The 21,143-nt window shown below is 37.3% G+C and overlaps 1 protein-coding gene across 3 annotated transcripts in view; it reads left to right on the top strand.

Annotated features, from left to right (window-relative positions):
- Window positions 1–21,143, top strand: part of Cdkal1 (CDK5 regulatory subunit associated protein 1-like 1) — a 594,324-nt gene that overhangs the window by 351,850 nt on the left and 221,331 nt on the right. For all 3 annotated transcript variants that reach the window (XM_005403380.1, XM_013503828.1, XM_005403381.2), the window contains exon 9: window positions 4,500–4,666. In XM_005403380.1, coding sequence (XP_005403437.1) covers window positions 4,500–4,666 — 167 coding nt within the window. The remainder of the gene's footprint in view (window positions 1–4,499; window positions 4,667–21,143) is intronic.

Here is a 21,143-nt window from a genome sequence, read left to right as displayed (position 1 = left end):
CGGGAGTATTTAAAACTACCCCACAAGAATGTAATACACTGCAGTATTAAAAAGGTAACTTAATCTGCTCCAGCAGCATTGTTACAGATTTTGGAGCCCGGAAAGTCAACTGCAATGTTTTTAGAACATACATCATCCTTTTATGGTGTTTAGTTTGTTTTTAGCTTGCTAGCTAGTATTTCTAAATTCCTGTAAAAGAACGAAAATAATACTCTTTTGGACTGTGACCTTTCCAATGAAATAAATAGGTTGCTTTTGTTTAGCAGCATATTATCAATTTATACCAACATTTTTTTCAGTGATAAGTATAATCACAGATGTCAGTATGTCTCAAAATATGTGATTTTAAAAAATTTTTAATTATATGTTTCCCTGCCATCTAGTGCCCTTTACCTTTTGATCCCCTTAATAATTGTTTGCAGTTTTTATGTCTTTTCTCTCTTTGTTTTTTAGAAACACTATTCATAATGGAATAATTGAAATGACACATTATGGTGGAAATTTTCTTTAATGATAAAATAACTAGTAGAGAAATATTATTTTTTCTAACCAGATGAAGTCAATCTTTACCCATCTTTCAGTAAAGTTCAGACATAGCAGAATCTTTTGAGATTGAGATTTGGCAAAGTTTGATATTTCAAACAGAATTTTCTTTATTGTGAGAATATTCTATTGAGTATATGATCTCTCTTTTATTGTTAACTTTTTATGTCTTCTACTTTTTCCATCTTCTATCACCTCAAATTACTATGGAACAGAGAGCGAAATCCAGCTATTGAATTTACTATCTGTTTAGTTGGTTTGATTTTTTTTGTTGTTGTTTTTTTTGGGATTTTTTTGGTACTGGGAGTTGAACTCAGGACCTTGCATTTCTGAGACAGGCGCTTGTGCCACTGAGCTATACTCCCCCACCCATTAGTCTCTGTTCAGGATAACTAGGCTGATCTGCAATTGCTTGGATAAGATGATAATAGATTCTAATAGCTAAAAATATTATTAGGATTTTCTCCTTTACAGTGTATTTCATTCCTCACCCATATTTGCTTTTTCTTTTACTCAAATTAACATTGAAAGATGCTGAATGATCTGATGAACCTGGCATATTTAACAAAAGTCAGGTAATCTGGACAATTTTGGGAAAATGAACCAACATCAGGTATATGAACAATGTTAGGAAAATAAAATTTTGTTTTGGAAAAGAAAGCTGATTTTTGTCTACTACTTTTCTACCTGCCATTTACTTTCTTTTCTTTTCTTTCTTTCTTTTTTTTTTTTTTTTGGCATGTATTTTTATAGGAAATTTTTAATTGCCTTATCTTAGTTCTTCCTGTTTCACTTTTTCATTTTCATGGTGTTTATTTTTCTGACGTGTATTAATCAAAGTCCAGGTTACACTGCAGAATGGGGCTCTCTCATTGGAAATGGTGTATCTACTTGAGGCCAGCCCTGCTGCTTCTTCATTTCTGTGTTCTCCAAGACCATCCTCTACCACCCATAGGGATGTTCAGAAAGTTCTCCTGGTGCGTGTCAGTGGCCGCTTACCAGCGCCTGAGTGATGGTCCAACTTAATGATGAATTTGTATGTATCGTGAGCCGAAAGAGCTGCAGGGCACATGTAGGTAAGGGCCTAGTAAATGTTTGATGGACAAATAAAAGAATGAATATGCAAAGCAATATAGCTTTATAACTGAAATTCTTAAGGAGTGAAGCTGTTTAGCCAAGCACTTCTGCCCATCAGGATAGCCAATTAAGTGTGTAGATTTAGACATGCGTGTGTCCCAGTATGTGTCCATTAGCAGTTAATGCAGCCCTCAGGTTCCCTGGTGAATTCATATGCAAGTTTCTCCTGACGAGAACCACTTGCAACGTGAAGCATCACGAGACTTCCCAGGAGGAAGGATGTCACATGTGAGGATTCCACATTTGGAATCTACTTTTAGTATGAAATAATTCTTGTGTCTCACGATTGAAAGGTCAACTCTCATTAGAATTAATGCTTGTTATAACCTTACAAAAATCTCAGCTTTCTCAAGTTGGTTAACTGCAACTTCTTCTTTGACACAGTTTTAGGTTGAATGGCAAGGTGATATTCTCCAGACAAGGGGTTTCATATTTTACACAGTCTTTCACTTCTCTTTGTGTTTTAAACCAGGTTGCTACATAGAGAATTTTAGCAGCCTTGATCTTAGAAACATACAGACAGTTATTCCTGTTGCTGCTGATTTAGTGTTACAGCTGCTTCCTCTTTATGAGATTTAATTTGAAGTTTCAGCCCACCAGGGGGCTATTGGTCCCCACCTTTGCAGTTTTAAGAGCAGACTGCTGTTTTCTGCATGGATGTTATTTCCATTCCTATTCAGAGTGATTTTTCCCCTTCTATATTCATCTAGCAACAGCAAGGCACTGTTCCAGGAACTTGCTCCCTCTACATAAGGCATAACATGGAACCATTTGGATGGAAAAATTATAAATTAAAATTATTCTGTTCATTTAAAAATATTCATATTGTGTTGCTCAAATGCCAGTAACTGGAAAATCATGGATAATGTCCTGTTTTTATAACCTCTTTCAGAATGTTTTAAAATCTGTTTATGTTGTTACTTAGCCATCTCTTTTCCTGGAGTGGATTTTGTGATAATTTTTTTAAAATAAAGGTTGTATGAGTCCAGGGTCTGACGGACTATATTATTAAAATGAAGATGACACCATTAATTGTAATCCACTTTAAATAGAGAAATATTTGTTCTGTGTACTGAGAATGTTTATAAAATTGTAAGACTTAGATAGTACATAGACATGCCAGACTATTTGCAGAGGATAAAGCTTTTTATTAAATGATAAAAGCTAAGCAAATGTTTATTGTTTCTGGAACCTATGCATTTAATTTCAACTAAGAAAGCCCATGTATGTATAGCACTGCTGATTTTTAAATACTAAAATCATTTCCAACTTTTTTACCAGTCTTTTTTTTTTTTTTTGGTTTTTCTCCGGTACCGGGAACCAAACTCACAACCTTGCGCTTGCCAGGCAGGCGCTTTTGCCGCTGAGCTAAATCCCCAGCCCTACCAGTCTTTTTTTTTTAATCTCCTGATCTCATTGCTAAGTCAGTGACTCTTTTAATTTGGGGAAATTAAACTTTCCTTCCGTCTGCATTTTTCTGGTTGTATGGGTATGAGTGAGAGTCCTGTATTTCAGAAAGATAAGACAGGCAGGGAAAAGTGAAAATGTTGTTAACGGGTTGAGTGACTTTTTGATAAAGTAAATATATCTCTTATCCTATAGAAGAGAATAGTGACTGGAGGTCTTCTAACTATGGAACATATTAAGGAGCATGAAGATCTTTGTCTTTTTTGCTTTTTTTATTCTGTAAATTTTAAGTCCAGAGTCACATAAAAAGCCATGTGTTTTATTTGTTGTCTCTCTCTTGGCAAGGAAAATCTAAATGTAGTTTTGAAAATCTTCTGTCAACTAAAAACAATTTAAAATTGTAATTTCAAGACACTTTCTAGAAACTCACACTTGGATTTGGGCTGAAGTCTTAGTTTATGTGCCTGTGTTGTGTGCTGAAGTTCTCCAGAAGCAACAAACCACTGAGCATGAACAAATTTCACAGGTTCATTTCATTGTTTATTTTACACTGCACATCATTTGGCCTTTTAAAATAGGCTAATCCTTTAATTGAATATGGGTTCAGGAAGGTTCTGAGTGTGTACCAGGACAACCTGGATGCCTCCTGCTTACTCTGTTTTATTTATTTTAAATAGCACTAGGTGATCCAAAAAGTATTTCCTCTTAATTTTTGAAAGGATGTTATTGCAAGTTGTAATATTTGAAGACAGGATTCTACCAATAAAAATATAAATGCATTTCCTATTTGATGGAAAACAGGATGCAAGATGTCAGTAAAAGGAGTTTCCAACACAGTTTATACAGTGACCAGTGTTTTTGAACACAGCAATAAAATGAACACTGTTTTTAATTAAATAAAGAAGACATTATAATAGCTACTATAGGTAAAATGAAATTTCTTATTATTAATAATTTGTGTGTTAATCCTTTACTATACTTGACATTTTTTCTTGGGTTGGTGACAGACTGATTAGCAAGTTAACTGCTGACAGTACCTATTTAGTGGAGTAACTGGTTCAGTTCCAGGGCTTGTGGTATTCATTAAATAGATATTCTCAGAGGTGGGACTGAAGTTCTAGCCTTGGTGAAAGTGCTGTGAGGGAAGCATGGTTGAACTGATTGGCTGTGAATGTTAATCACTTCGTAGGACACACTGATAATTTACAGCATTGTTGTCACTCTCCGGTGTTCATAAAATGAACTTAATAACCCACTGCCACCATGGGATAAGCTGCTTTTTCTCTGCAATTGAATAGCCAGACTGCCTGCATAATAGTGTGGAGAAATACTGCATTAAAAAGAGTGAGCAGCTGTATGATGGAGGAAACAGCTTTGTGACAGATTTGTTAATTATCTCCTTTGATTCACAGAGGGTGTTTGTGAGATATGGTTGACCAGTGAAGACACAGGGGCCTACGGCAGAGATATTGGCACCGATCTCCCCACGCTCCTGTGGAAGCTGGTGGAAGTGATTCCCGAGGGAGCAATGCTGAGGCTTGGCATGACAAATCCGCCCTATATCTTAGAGCATCTGGAGGTAAGGACAGCGCCCCCTTCACATGCTGACACAGACGCTACAGCACAGATCGTGGGGAGCCTCAGGATCACCAGAGCCACTCCCACATTGGTGTGGTGTCCCACATTACCGAGAGTTAATCCAGACTTTCAAATCCCCTTTGTCAGCCTGCTACAAAATTTGTGTTTGCTTGCTCATCATTAATTAATGTTGCTTAAATTTTCCCATGCTGCTACCTCGTCATGGTTCTTTGTTGCCTTTGTGGTCCTTCAGTGTGCCAACATTTGACTGAGTTTCTCATTCTGAATTTTGGTCTGGTTTGGAACTGTTAACATATTGCATTAATTTGTACCCAACAGTCAATATTATGCTATGCAAACTACTTAAGCCTATTAGTTAGGAGACTGCGCCTTACGTTGAGGATGCTGTGCGTTCCATTTCTTTGTCTAGAGATGCTGAGGGGTGGAGTGTGGTCAAGGGGACACAGAGCTTCGTGCTCTTGCACTTGATTTGCCTCTGACCACTGGGAGCCAAGGCTGTGGGAAGCATCAAATCCCAGTTCGTTTTATAGCCAGGGATCAGGTTGTTTATACTTAAATAGGTAAATGTCAAACTAGAAAAAATGGATGTGTATCCAAGTAACTGGCACCTGATGACAAATGCCACAATAAATATCAGCCAAGAACATGGATGAGAGAGCAACCATTTAAATGAAAAAAAAAAACATAATCCATGATTATTACTTGAGAAATAGTTACCCTAGCTTCAAAGTTTTGGCCTTGAAATCTTGGTGCTATTAGAAAGTCATATATAAAGTATGGGAACAAGTCACTTTTGTTTTAATTCAGGTAGGGCCTGAGCACTGTGTTTGTACAGAAAAGCAACATTCCAAAAAGCTTAAAATGAATATAGTCGCTGAAATTTGCTGCATAAATACAAATACACATCAATAAACATTTAAAAAGTTATTCCTGTCATTTTGATTTTTGGAACTATATTTAAGCTTTCTGTTAAATAGCCACCTTAACTTCAATAACATATTTTAGAAATTCTTTAAACAGAATTGATAACAATTTGTTAATTAAAAATAATTAAGAAATTTAGCAGTTTCAATTTTGCTAATCACACTTTCTTAGCTAGATCTTTCTAGCAAGGGTATATATTTTTATGTTCACTTTGGTACTTCAGTTAGTGTGGATAATTATGATCTACTTAAAAATAAGTTGTAGGCATGTCAACTTTTACTTAACACTTTGACTCAACACTTGAAAAAGCATGTGATTCTCTGTGAAAATCAAATATGCTAGGAACTGTGGCAGTCTTGCTATATTTGCAGTAAATATGCAGCATCCATTGCAAAAGCCCAGCACTGCACAGGGTATATGTGTGCTAGGAAGGGAAATGGGCCCTTTGATTATGCAGTTTATGAGAACATGCCAGGTTTTTTTTTTTTTTTTAAGAAAATTCTGATCAGGGACCCAGGGATTATAGTAGCTAAAATCAGTGAAGTTCAGATACAGATTAAACACAAGGATTAAAAAAAAATCACATATTAGCTCAGAGGTGGCTAACCAAGTACTTCTTGGAATAAACTCAGTCTTACTTAATTGCAACACTGCAGCAGCTAAGGCTGTGTTCCCAGCAAATCCTAGTGCTCCACACCCAAAATAGTCACAGAATTGTTGACCTTCCAGTAGATGTTCCAAGAGAACTTCTAGGAATCAACAAGAGATGCTTAGTATAATATTACATTTTACCTGGACAACACCAGATGTTTAGTTCGTAGATTACAGTGTGATTACAAGTTCCTGTTGTCACATATTTTTTTAAATCTTTGCTTTAACATATTAAGTGCTGGCCTTTCTCCCTCCATCATCGTCTTCTTGAGGAAAAAGCATTGTCATATGCATCACTCGATTTGCCCCAGCCAGTAGTGCTAAGTGAGTACCAGAGTGAATAAGGGAAAAGCCGTTTCCATAAACTCAATTGTAGCCCCCACAGAATAGCCATAAGCTTTGAGCTGTTAATACACCCCCTTGTAGGAAGACAAAGATGATGAAAGGAATGGGTGCCATAGACTGCACTCTGTAAGCAAGGAGCGATGCAGACTGTTGGACCACACCTGGGGGGAAAACCCATCCCCAAAAGACAGAACAGAGGCAACAAGCACACAAATGTGTGGAGGGTAGAAGATCCACCCATCCGGAAGTAAGCGCATTTAACCTGTTGTCCTTTGACAAGGTCTTTACGCCTTAGTGATGCTTCTCATCCTGCTCTAGATGGCAGAACACAGAGTCGGCAGCGTTTCAAAGACACATCCTACATCACAGAGAAGCGAACTGGGCTCCAGATGGCTTACATGGTCCCTTGGCCAGAAGGGCCTTAGGCGACCAAGTCTAAATCTGGTGACCCTCAGTCCTGTGCTCAGCAATACATTGTCCTGCTTCATTTTTTTTCCACTCTACAGAAATTACATCACTTATCTGAAGAGTGGTAGAGAGAGTTCACCAGTAAGAAAAAGCAAAATAGGAGCGAAACCAGAAATGAAAATAGAAAAACATTCAACAGTGAGTGAAGGTAGTGGTTTCTTTTAATCTGTAGGGATAAAAGGAACCCACTCTTGAAATAACTGTTTTGATGGGTTAATACCCTCAGAGTGAGGATTTCTTGAGAACGTATCAGTGGGACTGAGCCTTCTTGTGTTTCTGGGAGACGCTTCACACGGCAGACTTTAATTACAGAGCACTTCACTGGGCTGCTTTACTCCTCCTCCATTCTCCTCACTTCACATCCACCTGACTCTTGAGACTTTTAAAAACGCTTTTACCAGCTTTTTTTTTTTATATCGAAGAGTTTAGAGGGAAATTGTTTAAAGGAAAACTCCAAAGTTTCTATTGTACTATTTAAAGTGTGTGAAAAAAACAGACCAGTTGAGAATACATTTTCTTAAATCACCATAGGAATAGAAGATGCATATTACACTAAGCACAGGATTACTTTAAAGGTTTTATCAAGAATTTAACATTGTGTTTGACACTTCATGTAGTAGATATTGAATAATGCATCCTGAATTAAAAGAACTTTTTATCAGTAACAGGCAGACAAGTAATAGTGTCTTTTTGGGATATCTACAATCCCTATTTTTAGCTTATCATTACCTTAAAAAATGCAGGATTTATTTTAATGATACAGCTGACAGAAATATTGCAAACGTAAATACAGCAGGAACATCTTCAAAATGAAGAAACATAGCTTTGAGCATATGTAATACTGTATTAGATTTGCATATGATAATAGAAGCAATAGAACAATAGCTTAAAGTATTTTACTTCAAGTCAGCTAGTGCTTCTCCACTGCGTACAGGCTAAAGGTGAGCTCTTATATGTGACATCCAGGGTCCTTAAGATGCTTTTTCATTATATATCCAGTCTTTTATCCCTTCACTGCCTCTGATGCTTCCTATATAGCCTGTATTATATATGCACCATATATGGACATTCTTCGACGTCCACCTAATTTTCCCATTCCATATGTTGCCAGTTACTGGTAATATGTTAATCAGATGCACTAATATTTGCTACTGTAGGAAATACCTCCTGTGTTTGCTTTTATACATACACTATTTCATGTGCTCATGTGATAACATTGGCATTCTTGTCTTCAGTGAACTCCAACCTTATGGAAAGTCAGGCGCTTGTGAATTTGATCACTCTTGTAAACACATTACTTTGCCTCGCCTTCCTAGTGACAAGAGTAGGTAACCCCCAGCCAAACTATTAATTCAGGCTGAAAATAATACACACGAACCCAGCAAGGTGTGATGAGACCAGTGGCTATTTCTAACAAGACATCATCAATTTCTGGTCACTTATTTTCTAAGTCTTAATAATAATAATAATAATAATAATAATAAACAATAACAATAATAATATATTTATCAAGTACATAGTATTTTCAAGAAGCCATGCTGATTTCCCCATGTGATCTCTTTTCTGCTCCCTTGTTCTTAGATCTATAGATATTATTGCCTTTATTTTATTGGTTGAGAACTCAAGTATTAAAAAGGTTATGTAACTGCCTGAACCACATAGTTAGCCAGTCACTGGGCTGGTTTTTAAACTTGGGCTTGGGCCGGGGATATAGCTCAGAGGCACAAGCACCTACCTGACAAGTGCAACGTCCTGAGTTCGATTCCTGGTACCAAAAAATAAAAAAATAAACTTGGGCTGATCCTGAAATGTTTTCTACTGGACTCTGTATCTTCCATGAAACCTTCCCAGACCCTTCCACATCATGTCTGTGCTCCTGCTGGTATACCCTGGAATCCTATTTATGTGGGACTCTAGCACAAATGTCATCATCTTTAGGGAAATGCTGTCTTGTTCATCTTTGCATTTCAGTGCCTGTGCTAACACACACTTGATAAATGTATATTGAATGATGTGATAGCTCTATGGTTAACTATGTTCCTTGGCTACTTGTATTATATGTATATATTGAACTTGCTTCGTGTCTGTCCCAAATGTCTAGTTTTCCAAGAGTCTGGGGTTGGTTGGCATGTGTGTTTCTCACTTATGAGTCACATTTCTATGAAGATGTCCTGGGTGGGTGAAAGAAACTTCATCTCAGGGATGCATTTTATCTACTTGCCTTTCTGAACTACCATAGTGGAAATAACTTTAAGATTACAGAAAGCAGATAAACCCCTTGTATGACTGTTGCAGATTTTTAGGATTCTTAACATCTTTCTTCTGCCTCCTCCTCCTCCTCAGTTTTTACTGGTTTGTAGTGTAGTCATTACAGAAACTAGCGGCCAAGTGGATAATTTTAAATGAGACATTTTGTCTTGATTTAATTTTATGAATTGGCTGGTAAGAAAGATACTAACGCTATTGAGCAGTAAAAAAAACTGGAAGTATCTACAGATTTTATTTATCTAAGCAGTTCTGGTCCTCCCTGTATTATAGATAATTTAAAGTAACCATTTTCTCCCTTTAAGAGACCTGCACATCTCAAAATTGTACAGGATGTCATCAGTTACAGCTAGCAGTTACAGAGAGCACAGATTGCTTACTTTAGGGTACAAGGGGTTCTTAATAAGGACTGCTCTTATATTCAAGTTATGCATAAAGCCACCTATATTTTAAAATTTGTATTACTTTGTAAAATTCTACAGGGAAATACTGCCACTAGATATTATATTATAGATATTATTCACATAGATATTATACTTGTTTTTATTTTTATTTTATTTGAATTAAAATGTACAGCATTGTTTAATATTTACATCTAGTACATTTATATCATGTCATATGGTTAATCAGAAATAGTGTTATTGTAAAGATTTCATGTTTTTGGTTTAGAAAATTTTTAATCAGTACAATAGTCAGCTTCCTACTAACCTTGGTATTTGTATGTTTACCTCTAACTACATGACCTTATGCTCTAACTTAATCATATATTTAGCAAAATGAATGTATCTGGTGAAAGACAGTAGATATTGGTCAAGGACTTTTGTTGCATGGTAATTTATAAACAATCATATGTTTAGGTTGGCTGACTTTTGAAAAATGCCACATAGTTTCAAAATAATAGCAACCTAATGCCTGCTGGGCTTGGGTCTCATCAGAGCAATACAGAATTGCCAAACTGAACTCAGCAGTTCAAACAGGTTTGTATAATTTTTTCTCCTTAGTGTTTGTACAGAACAATAGAAAAATATGTGAATAGATCCTGTGCTGTCATATATGAACTATTTTCCATTTTTTGACTAATGTAAAGATGAACTGAATGACATTTTGAGCAAAAACACGGGAAAGAAAGAAAATTTCTTTACTTCCTCCATCCACATAGCACTTTAGAGATATATTCGTGTGTGGTTCGATCTGACTGGTTGGCACCTGTTTTCTCATTATTTATAATCATCAACACTTTGTTTCTTTCCAACCCTGGCATTCATGAATAAATTTCAAGAGGTCAGAGAGACCTCTTTAAGTGGAAACAAAACATATGCCTATCTGAAAATATGAAGGACTGAACTCATATTAAAAGGATTCTTATCCATTTAGAGTAAGTTTATCAGGTTTTTGGGGGAGCCTAATTCTCAGAAATGGGTTCCTCCTTTCTGGAAGGGAAGACATGGATGAAAGACATGGCCTAGCTTGGCTTGCACAGCGGTTTGACTATTTCTGATAAAGGATGAAATTGAACGCTGTTCCCCATCAGCAAGACTGTAGGTCCACACAGCATCCTAACTCCTCATCTTCCCAGGCCTTCCATTAACTCCACTTGCCTCTCCGCCAGTACCATGTCTCAGCCTCCTCCTCTGTGTGGCACTGGCTTCCCTTGTCCAGCCTTCTGCCTCCAATTCCAGTCCTGTCCAAGAAGCCAAGCTTCCTGTCAAATCAACAGCCCCACAGAAAAACACACATGATCTACTACTTCCTGTCACTAAGCTCCCTTTGTGATATTAAGTCTGGGTACTACCTGTAGACTACATGTAGACCTTGGGACTACATGTAGACTAAAGGATCCAGAAAAGAAATGAACTCATAGGTAGACCGAATCTCAGAACAGAGACCTCTTTGTTGCTGCTGAAATTCTTTTATGCTTATTTTGGGGTATCTCTTCAGGGGAAAATTAAATATTTTATGAATGAATGTTGCATGTGTCAAAAGTAATTGGAAACCTCTGTCTTCTTGGGGAGAACAATGAAAAATGCCTTGCTTATTAAAATAGTTTAAATTGCCTGTGATGTTTTATATGGAGACCAACCCTGAGGGCTTCTGGCACTCTAAGTACCAATTTTTAAATTAGAAAATATGCATGGGATTCTAGATGCAATATGGAAACATAAATGACCAAATCATTTTTTGATTATCCTAAAATGCTTTAATCCGCATTGTGGTGTAACTTCTGAACTGCTCAGCCACTAATATCATTTATTTTTCTCCTATCATTGGCCTGAGTTACAGTCTGTTGCTCACGATATGAGGTGACATATGAGCGTTCAGTCCCAGAAGAGATGATAATTTTCTGAGAGGAAAAGAAGACCATAAGAATAAAATGTGTAGTAGGTAATAAATGAAAAGGCTCTAGTAAATCCTTTATAAAGAAATTGATGCCATAGTCAAAAGTCCGGAACTGTGTCTTTCTATAGGTGTCGTTTATACAGTACTTTTGATGGATGGATCAGTAGATGAGTAGATGGATGGGTGAATGTATTTCTCATTCAAACATACTTGAGAAGCCTACGAATTTACATATTTCAATTATAACATATAGTCCTATTTCATCTTTTCCTGGTATCGTGTACATTTTACTTTATATAGAAAGGCCTTAGATATTTATATGGTTTAATTTGCACCTTAAAAAGCATTTTGCCAGTCCCTTAAATCCTTAATTTCACGAGAGTCGCTGAGCAGGCTTCCATTGTCATCTTTCCAGGTCAGGGTAGTTCAGACTCTACAATGTACTATTTGGGGGCTTTCTTCCTCATTAACTTAAAAAGTCAGTTTTGGTCAGACCATTGAGAAGAGCTGCTTTTGGCTTTTCTTTCACAGACAGAGAGGCCATCAACATTACTTCCCTTTGCATTTTTCTTTTGGTTCCAAGATCCTTTCTGTATGGATTTCTTTGCTCTGATAGCCTATGATATGCTACCTTAGGCACTGCTAATTCAGCACTTAGTAAAGTGAAATCCTCATATTTTATATCAGGTAGGTAATGGAATTTTCAGGTGATTCATGGTGTAGAACAGAAAGGTTGGTAATGAAGTTAATGGTTCATAGAATAGTTGAGGAACATTCAGCATATTTGACAGAAAGCAAAATTCATTTCCTTCATCTGCTTCTGTTTATTTCTGATTTATTAAGTTGGTTGTTGTTTTTAGGTCTGATCTGCATCTGTTTCTTTTTTCCTACATGTTTCTTTCTTTACTGCATGAAAATATTAAGCCTTCAAGATCTAAATCCAAAAATTCTTTAGTATCACCCAACAGTAAATAATGATTGTGTCACAAACTGGAAACTTTAGAGTTAATAATTGTTGTTGCTATGAACTTCTTCACTTGTATGTGTTGTAACAGAACTATCAAGTAGACTGTAACAGGAACAGCTGGTCTACGTCTAATAGGTGACTTTTAACGTCAGAGGATGCACCGTGCAGCCCTCAAGAAGAGAAAACTGATTTGATTGGTGTAATGTTGAAAGTTTTACAGCTGTTCATTAGGTTTGGAGAAAAAAGTCCATTGTTCCTTTTTATAACATATATTATTGTGTTTCTAACAATTGCTTTTGAAAATTTTCTACTACATATAAGGCTTCTTTGCTTTATACAGAAAACATTGTGGATAGGCCTCCCTCTCATGTTTGTAATAGAGAAGCAAATTTCATAGTTTTCATGTTGTTACATCTTAAAAGCAAGCTTTTTTCCACTGCATTTGATAATGCCATGCTGAATAGCAACCTACATCTCATCAGTTGAGATTTCAGACATTAGTATTTTAGTTGATTGGCTACTCAGTTTTTAGCTTTCATTTTTCCCACTCTGGAAGATCCTTAAGTTTTTGTCATTCTTCTGTTCGTACGCTACTGCCTTTATATTAGTTTAGCTGCTGTAACAAACTACCTGAGACTGGATAGTTTAAAAAAAAACAAAACAGAAATTAAGCATCTAACACTGTATAGGCTAAAAGTTCTAAGCCAAGATGTTGGCAGTGTTAGATCCTTTCAAAGGATGGGTAGAAGGAGTTTGTCTCTTGTTTGCTGGCTATCCTTGGAATTCCCGGGCTGTGGACATATCACTATAGTCTCTGCCTCAGTCTTCCTCTGGCACTCTTCTCTTTGTCTCTGTCTAAGTTCTTGTCTTACGCACCAGTCACTGGATTGGGACCCACCCTAATTCGTCATGACTTCATTTTAACTTGGTTACATCTACAAAGATCTCATTTTCAATGCAGTCATAATGATAGCAATGTTAGGACTTCAGCATGTCTTTTTAAGGGGCACAAGTCAACCTATAACACCCTCTTTTTTTGTAATAAATATTCTTTAGTGTGTCATTTTTATCCCTTTGTTGTTTTGCTTTTTTAAAAAAAGTAATCCTAGAGATTACAATGAACATTTTAATTTATAACAGTCCAGCTTGGGTTAGTATCACCTTAGTTATAATCATATATGAAAACTTAGCTCCTGTATATTCTCCTTCCCTGCTTCTTTGTGCTGTTACTGACATAAACATTACATCCTTACACAAGGTATGTCTAGCCACACGTATTTATAATTAGTGTTCTATGCTATTGCCTTTTTAATCCGATGTGATTGATATAAGTGAGAGTTACAAACAAAAGATGTATTTGTATTGTTTTAAATTTACTTGTGCAGTTAACCTTTATCAGTGCTTTTTACTTCTTCACATAGATTGGAGTTTCTTTCCTTAGTATCTCGTATTACTCGTAAGGCAGGTGCGCTAGCAACAGATTCTCTCCATTTTCGTTTCTCTGGCAGCGTCTGAATTTCTTCTTCATTTTTGAGGGATAGCTTCTGTGGATATAGAATTCTTAGTCGACAGTCTCTTCCTTTTATCACTTTATGTCATCCCACTGACTTCTGGCCTCTGTGGTTTCTTTTGAAAAATCAACAGCTTATCTTATTGAGGATGCTTTGTCTATGATAGTTGCTCTTCTCTTGGAGCTATCAGTATTATTTGTCTCTTGACTTTGAACAGTTTGATAAAGATGCATCTAGGTGTGGTGTCATTGAATCTGTCCTGCTTGGAATTTGTAAAGCTTCCAAGTGAGTGGATTGTTTTTGATCAAATTAGAGAGGTTTAGGCCATTATTTGTTCAAATATTCTTTTCATTCTGGAGCTCTGCTTATGTGTATGTATGTCAGTATGCTTGATGGTACAGGTTGATATGGCTGGAAAGAAATTCCACCGATCTCTGAGACTGTGTGTGTATGTATGTGTGTGTGTATGTACTTATTTAGAGGGGGGGTGTAGTCCACAATTCAAGTAATATCAATTGAACTATCTGCAAGTTTACTGATTCTCTTTTCTGCTTATTCACTTTTGGTGAACTAAAGTGAATTTTTATGTCAGTTCCTGCACATTTCTCACAGAATTTTGTCTGGTTCCTCTCTGTAATTACTGTATCTTCATTGATATTGCTCATTTAGTGAAACATACTCCTACTTTCCTTTGTCCCTATTTAAAGTGCTAATTTAAAGCATTTGTCCAGTAAATTTAATTTCTTGGCTTTCTTAAGAGTAATCTTTATTAACTGCTTTTCCCCTTATTTCATTTTTGAAGGGATTTGTTTGTTTGTTTATTTGTTTTGTTGGGTTTTTTTTTTCATTTATTATTAAAAACTGTACGTCGGAGCCAGGCATGGTGGCACATGCCTATAATCCCAGCACTCAAGGCCAGCCTGGACTACAAAGAGTATTCAAAGCTAGCCTGAATTATACAGTGACACCCTGTCTCAAAACAAAAAAGAAAAGAAAAGAAAAAGAAAACTATATATTGAAAATAATATAAAGTACCAGTTCTGGAAATTGATTCTTCTCCTCCTTGATGTTTGTTATTTTAATTGCTCTTGTTTTTTAGGGTTTTTGTTTTGTTTTGTTTTTCTGAACTAATTTTGTGCTACGCTCTTTCTCATGTGTCTACCCAGTTAGGTTAGTGGTCAGCTAGTGATTAAGCAAAGGATCTCCTTTAGTACCTAAAACCAATAAACCTTCCAGTGTTTGCGAAGCGGCCCTATAATGCATATTAGTGCCCACCTTCAACATGCAATCAAGGAGTTTACAGCTTTGCCTTTGCCTCCATTGCCTACTGCTGTAGAGTCTCAGAATTGGCCGAAGGTGAAAGCTTAGTACCTTCTGAGGCTTTGACTAAGCACGTGCACAATCTGAACACACACAGGGCCCTGCGCCTTCCAGAGTCCCAGGAATATATCAGTGTTTTTCAAAGTCCCCTATGAATATTACATTCCCTATTTTTTCTTTTAAGCTTTTTGATTTGCTTATTGTTTGCCCCAACTGTTATTCATAGCCTGAGGCAGCTATGATGATAAACAATTGCAACTGATTATTTTTGACAAATGCCCCAGAGCAAAAGGCTCTTCTCACTGGGTGAGTGCCAGGTCATGTTAAATAAGCAAGCTGTGCCTGTGGAGTCTTCTGTGAACACCCAGACGGGTCACATAATGAGAGTTTTCTGGGAATGGGGCTTTGAAGGAGCCTCATCCCCATCTAACCCCTCCTGTGGTTGACAGGCTGTTGGTTTTTACCATGATTGAAGGATGTTGTTTTTCGAGGCTACTATGGAGCCCAGGAGTGGGAGGTGAGAATAGAGTAGGTTCAAAACACCACATAGTTTACTGTTCTTACCATGATTCATTTGTTTTTCTTGAATACAGAGTCCCCAGATTGCTGCAAACCTTCAGTTAATTTCCAGAGTTCTGCAAAAGTTGATTCTGACAATTTCTGACACTGCCCTCATTGTTTGTAGAGGACTGGCTTTTTCAGAAGCCTTTACCCCACCATTCCCGCTGACATCAGTAAACATTATTTATGTCTGAAAATGGGTTGCCTCTTTATCTGCCAGGCCATTCGTGTGTGAGTTTAAATCAATTTCCTTGCTTAATTTTTGTGTTCAGTGTCAGAGGTGCCATCAATCACTTATGTTGCCATCTGCCCTAGTAAAGCTTTTGAGGAGGAACTCATGTCATTAGTAGCTTACTGACAGCAAAAGATCACTATTAATTGAGTCTCCATCACAGAAAGCACAGAGATTTACAGGTGAAAATGTATACTTCATTAGCTATGGCTCTGGATGCCACACAGGAAACAGCATGGGTAGGTAGGACTGAATCCTGCCTGGCCAATTAGTTGCTTTGTTCCCTTTTTAAATCAATACTTTTTATGAAAAGTCATATCAAATATTATTTTGTTGTTCCTACTCTGGAAATGACTCAAGGTCACAATCACGGTGGTTCATATTATTGAAGCTGCTGTGAATGTGTGTCATAAAAAAAGCAGTTTTCTTATGAAGCGACATCCCCTTCACTCTGCCTTGTCCCGTCCTCTTCGTGGTCTTCTGCAAAGTTGTGCACATCGCTGATGAGGTACTTGTTATTCAGAAAGAGTATGCTTGCTTCTGCTGCTCTTTTACCAAATTAAAAAGATACAAGGCTTGCAGTCAATAGCAGCAAACCTCAGATTTTGTAACAAGGTGCTAGCAACACTGATATTTTGGGTATGTTCAATTTCAGAAATTGAAAGAGTTGTTTTGCAATTCATAGTATATTGCTTTACTACCGTGGAAGTAAATACAGATTTTAATGTGCCTGAATTTTATTAGCACCATTTTGTTATATATATTTTATATTGATGCATATGTTATATTATCATAGATTATATTTATCAATTTTATATATAATGTGTATATGTGTATGTGTTTCTGGAGGTCGAACCCAAGGCCTTTGCACTGAGCTGCATCCCCAGGCTTTTTTTTTTTTTTTTTTTGAGAGAGGGTCTCACTGAACTTTCTGCACTGGGCTCAAATTTTTGATCTCCTGCCGGGGTGCTGGATTACCGGTGCATGCCACCACACCCAGCTTGTCGTAGCTTTGAGGTGGCTTCCTTATCTTTCCAAGTGAGCACATTATTATTATATGAAGTATTCACAGAAGTAGATTTGTATCTGAATCCATCTTGTCACTCATCTGGCCACTTAGTTAAATCTTGATCGGTCCATTCGCATCTGATTCTTGAAAAGGGAACACGATTTGGAGGAATTGAGCTGAACGAGATAGATTTTTAAGTTTTCCTTTGCTGTCAGATTCCAGCTCTCCTAAAAATCTTTTAAGCACATTTCACTTGATGCAACTAGGAATTTAAAAAAAACCAGCATGTCAGAGAACTGTGTGCCATCTCGTTATGTGGTATTTGGTGTGAAATAATCATCTCAGCGCTTGCTTTGACAGTTGTGTAGCATCTTTGTATAACCCTGTGTCAGAGAGGCTGGCAACGTAGAAGGCTTCGGCTTCTGTCTCTGTCGTGAGCTTAAGGAGTCACTTATTTGACCTGAGTTCAACCTCCAACTTGTTTCTTTTGGACAGCAGCGCCCTCCCTCCACACTTGCAAGTGCTTTCCATGTTGCAGATAATACACGCACATCCCTCTCCTGGAGATCTGTTCAAGGACGGATTGTTCTTCGGATGCTTCTTGTTTCTTACTGAAGCGGTGGAGAAGGACTGGGGATCATGGGGAGGGGAGCTTTGAGGCTTCAGACCCTGCCCTCTGGCACTTGGGACTCGCTCGTTCTTTGGAACCTGTGTGGTTTCCCAGGGCCCCAGCTACTCTGCTTTGTATACTCCGTTTTATCAGTAAAAGCCTGTCAGTTTGTGTTTGTTTCTTTTTTCCAGAGTCCTTCAGATTTCTTGGAAAAAGTTTTAAAAAGAAAAGAGGATAAATACCTACCCTGATATTAACAGGGTATTTTAGCAGTTACCATGCACAGAGAATATTAGTGTTTCAGTAGTGCTTTGTGGAATAGTGTATCATGAAATATCATTATTTAGTCCATAATAAAGCAACAATGGGGGCTGGGGATTTAGCTCAGCGGCAAAAGCGCCTGCCTGGCAAGCGCAAGGTTGTGAGTTCGGTTCCCGGTACCGGAGAAAAACCAAAACCAAAAAAAATAAATAAATAAAAAATAAAGCAACAGTGGTAAAGCAGACATAATATTTGTGGAGCGCCCAGAAGAGTGTCGGCACATAGAAACTGCTCAGTTATTATTTACTGTCATTATTATGGATGAATTTTGGATTTTTACCATAAAGCAATGAATCAGATCTGAAAATACGAATTTTTTCCTGTATAAAGGTATCTTTTGGATCAAGTATTTTTAATTTTTATGTATTTCCTCATCAGAAATCTCCTGACTGATAAGGCATGCTAAAGGCTGTGGTCTCCACAGGAGCGGAGAAAGCTCTCCCACAAGGGAGCCAGGTTGTGAGACTTTGCCAGGGCCGTGGGAGTAGGAGGCTCTCAGTGCCAGGGACAGCGAGCACAGACGGGGTGCCCAGGCTCACCTGGCTCTGCGCTGCGGTCGCTGTCAGCACAGCGGTGCCCCATTATAAGTTACCCGGTCACAAGCAACATAGCTCTTAGGTTTTAATGCGCAACGTCTATGAAAAACTTCAGAGAAATATCTTCAGTCTTGGCACAGTGGCACATATCTCTAATCCCAGCACTCGAGAGACTAAGGCAAGAAAATCACAAGTTTGAGGCCAGCCTCAAACTGAGTGTACTTGAATATGATGCCTATTCAGAAAAGGAAATTATTCAGAAAATAGACATTTTTATCTTACATAAATGATAGCAATTGTTTTTTGGTTTTTTTTTTTTTTTTGGTTTTTCTCCGGTGCTGGGAACCGAACTCACAACCTTGCGCTTGCCAGGCAGGCGCTTTGCCGCTGAGCTAAATCCCCAGCCCCCAAATGATAGCAATTGAACAGGTGAACTACATATTCTACTAGAGTACACATTGGTGCAATTTAGTTACATTTATAATAAAATAATGCAAGCCACGAATCTAACTCAAAAGCTGGTCCTCTCTAACTGTGTGAGTTTGGGCGAGTTGTAAATTTCTTAAATATCCATTTATTTGTCTGGAAGTAGAATTGATAGAAGGGGTATTCAATATGTCTGATCGCTACATGCTGTCCGGTTTCTTCATTCTGTGATTTTAAAAATCATTGTAATTAACAAGATTATATGTGTATGTATATAATACACACATAATTAACGAAACGATTAAGTTTGACTGACTCAAGAAAAATAAGTAGTTACAGAAAAGTCATGGAAATGAATTTAAATTTTTAGGCTACTGAGATGATATGAAGTTTACTAAGCCAAAGTGGAAGGTTTTTGAAAATACTTAAAAACTTCACCAGCAGTTTTTTTTTGGTTTTTTAATGTATCACAGATGTGGCTCCTCGGCAGTTATGTAATAGGAACCCTAAAGGACGCTCCACTATAACATTGCAGAGGTTCAGCTTTGGGCTGGGTTTTGTAAAGTCAGCTTTATGTCCGCTGTGTGGCTCTTCAGATCCTACGCTGATTCAGAGCCTCACATGTTGGGAGTGTTTTTCTTAAGTTATTAGTAGGTGCCGTGGCATAGGAAACAGGACCGTCAGCTCTTTCTGTTATGATTAAAGGTACATGTTTCCTTTCACAGTCTTGCCGTTTGAAAATGTGACTCCTTTATTACATCCAGATGAGACTAAATAGAAGTTGATTTTATACTTTTTCTTACTGCAAAAACATATAATTGTATCTAGTAATGCAAAATACTTTGTGAATAGATAAGCAGGAAACAGATGTTAGACATAGATATAAAATTGAGCTGTATTTGAGATGACTTGATTCTTAAAGTGTCTGCACTAGAAGATAATAGTCTTATTACTGAGCAATGAAATGTAGATTTTCAAATGAATTGTGGATGTTTCTCATGTTGTATAGTATAATGTTGAGTGAAAACCAAAATGAATTGATTTATGTCTTTAAAATTATTTTTAGAGACGTAATAATGAAATGACTAATACGTGTGGGTTTTGTTTGTTTGGGTTTTTTTGTACTGGGAATTGAACTCACAATCTCGCTCTTGCCAGGCAGGCTCTGTGCCACTGAGCTAAATCCCCAGCCCTAGATTGTGCTTCTTAAGGGATGTAGAGTTTTTATTCACTTGGAAAATCTATTTTGGACAGAAAATTTAAGATACATTTAAGTACTGGCAAAATATTTGAGTAGTTTCCTCCATTCTTCAACTGATTTGCCTTGTTAAGTGATCACCTTGGATCTTGTTTACCTTAAGGATTTTATTTTCAGGCTCTTGTAAGTCAGTAACATTCAAAATTAGTCTTTCATACTTTGAAATGATAACAAATTACTTTTGATTAACTGTTTATTAGGACTTTTTCTTGTATCAAAAGGAGGATATAGTCTTAAACTTAATATGAGAAATTTGCTGAGCGTGGTGGCACATGCCTGTAATCCCAGCACTCTGGGAGCCTAAGGCAGGAAGGTCACAAATTCAAGCCTTTCCTAGACAACTCAGTGTCTTAATGAGACCCTCTCCCAGAAACCAAACAGGAAAACAAAAACGTGGGGTTGTAGCTCAGGGTGAAGGCCCTGAGTTCATCACACCCCCACCTTCACTCTGCCCAAAAGCAGAAATTTAAGTACAAGTAATCTAAAGTTGAAGTTTACCTAGTGACATGAGTCTTTGAAAAAGTCAAAAGGAAAGTAGTGGCCAGGTGTGGTGGTGCACGCCTGTAATCCCAGCACTCGGGAGGCAGAGGCAGAAGAATTGCTGTGAGTTCAAGGCCAGCCTGAGCTACATAGTAAACTCAAGGCCAGCCTGAACTACACAGAAACCCTGTCTCAAAAAAAAAGTAATATATGTCTGTGAGTACTGGATTTGTAGT

This window comes from Chinchilla lanigera, unplaced genomic scaffold (genome assembly GCF_000276665.1).
Source record: "Chinchilla lanigera isolate Chin_1 unplaced genomic scaffold, ChiLan1.0 scaffold00082, whole genome shotgun sequence".
Classification (NCBI taxonomy): domain Eukaryota; kingdom Metazoa; phylum Chordata; class Mammalia; order Rodentia; family Chinchillidae; genus Chinchilla; species Chinchilla lanigera.
The sequence above is the reverse complement of the archived record's forward strand: the minus strand, read 5'-3'. Positions and strand labels throughout refer to the sequence as shown.